Genomic DNA, 1980 nt, shown 5'->3' on the forward strand with positions numbered 1-1980 from the left:
ATAATAATAAAAATAAATAAATAAATAAAAATAAAAAATAAAGTATTAGGGAGTTAGAACTAACTCCCTTTGTAAATAGCTTTGACCCTCCCATTGAATTCTACAGTGAAAATGGTGAGCTCATGCTCCTGCATATCCATGGAGTGAATTTGAGACATGAAAATGGTTAGGCCAACGAGTGGAAAAGGTAACGGTTATTCATGAATATTCCTATAAAATAATAATAATTTTGAAAGGCGACGCATTAGATTTTGATTTTGAATTTAATCTTGTTTTCCTTTCTCAATATTCCGAATTTATCGCATTAGATTTGAAACACTTCGATTAGATTTCCAATATATTTTAAGTTTATTAGATTAAATTCGAAATATTGCAAATTAGATTTCCAATATTCAAAGTTTATTAAATTAAATTCGAAATATTTCCATTATATTTTGAAACATACAAGTTAGATTTCGAATATTCCGAATTTTATTGGATATGTATTTCAAATATTTCCCGTCTATGATGTTTATGAACACAATAACGAAGCAACCATAAACCTGGAACCACGAGTGTTTTATCTTTCCAATCTGGATCTAAATGGAATGATGTTTATGAACACTAAATAACGAAGCAACCATAAACCTGGAACCATGAGTTTTCCGCCACAGTCTAATCTAGAACCAATAGTCTCCTTTTTGGAGAGATTCGTGGCCCTATTGTAGCGGATTAATACAAGAGATGGTGTCGAAGAAGCCCCTCCATACACAAGTAAATCACGAACAACAGCGGTCTTGAACACATAATTCCACAAAGCAATTGGAGAAGGAGAAAACCCTGTCGCCTAAAAATGGCGCCGCGGGGTGTTGCCATCCATTTGCTGGAATCACAGCAATGACTACCCTTTCTTCTGCTTCTGGGTTTTGTTTTCCAGCTTCTTCAGTAAGCAGCAACCTCTCAAGATCTCCTCCTCCCAATGGCGACACCAGGATTGGAGATAACAAGGGAATTGGAGTCCTGCAAGATGGCAACCCCATCGAATCCGGGGACTGCCTTTTCAACTGCATTTTAGCCGGCGCCCGCTTTTGCAATCGGCTAAGAGGCCGTCGTTGGGGTTGAGAGACCAAGGATCGAACCTCAGCCACATCTTCATCATGACTCTCCGTCGATTCAAACGACCTTTTCTCCACAAATTCAACAGCAGCACCGCCACCACTTTGGCTTGCAGCCATTTCTCCTGACTTTTTAACAACACCACCAGAAATTTGCCTGGCAGAAGGCGCGTATTCGAATCCCGTTTGCTTATGAGAACAAAAAATCCCTTTGCTACCAGATCTGGTGGCCTAGTACTGATGAACAACTCACAGATGGGATAATAGAAATAGGGGATTATATGAATAGATAGGGATTACAGAAATAGATAGGGAATGCATAATAATTTTGGTATGAGAAATAAATAAATAAATAGGAAGAGTGAGTGGAAGGGAGCGATCCACGTCAAGGAAAGTTCGTTCTACGACTTGTCGTGTGACGGTGCTCTTGGCCAGGGTTTTGGCATCAAATCTCCAAAAATCCAACGCATGTGACTTAAAAACTTTGCAGTCATTCGTTGACAACTTTTCCTCCCCAAAATTTATTATTGGAAGCAACTAATAAAAGTAGGAGTTGTCTATAATGCGACTTTTTGGAGATTTTGGTGACGGAATCCGGCGGGAGAAATTGAGGTTAAATCTTTATTTGTTACAATTAAAATGGTTTTTTAACTGCATATTTGGATTTAGCACCCTGAAAAACCCTTGGGACGCCTGGATTGTACAGAAAGTAGCTATCAAACTTGCGATTCCAATAAATTGCTGTCAAATTTTGACCGAAAAAACCCACCGAAAAAACTTCCAAAAAATCTCATTATAGACAACTGCATAAAAGTATGGGTCATTGGTGTCATTGGTGCGTGTCATGGGAATCACATTCTTCTTTCCTTTATTGGAATTTGGTAAT

General features: G+C 38.2%; 1 protein-coding gene across 1 annotated transcript; it reads right to left on the bottom strand.

The window, feature by feature from the left end:
• Positions 1–479: 479 nt before the first annotated feature.
• On the bottom strand, positions 480–1420 carry LOC149149500 (uncharacterized). Its single transcript, XM_089441525.1, has one exon. The coding sequence runs from the start codon at positions 1212–1214 to the stop codon at positions 759–761; it is 456 nt and encodes a 151-aa protein (XP_089297651.1). The 5' UTR covers positions 1215–1420; the 3' UTR covers positions 480–758.
• Positions 1421–1980: the final 560 nt, after the last annotated feature.

Source organism: Pinus tabuliformis, chromosome 9 (assembly GCF_031772625.1).
Source record: "Pinus tabuliformis cultivar Carrire ecotype Pingquan chromosome 9, CPIR1, whole genome shotgun sequence".
NCBI lineage: Eukaryota > Viridiplantae > Streptophyta > Pinopsida > Pinales > Pinaceae > Pinus > Pinus tabuliformis.

Bases quoted from the DNA above. Each gene is read 5' to 3' on its own strand.
- LOC149149500 (XM_089441525.1), bottom strand. From the start codon at position 1,214: ATGGCTGCAAGCCAAAGTGGTGGCGGTGCTGCTGTTGAATTTGTGGAG.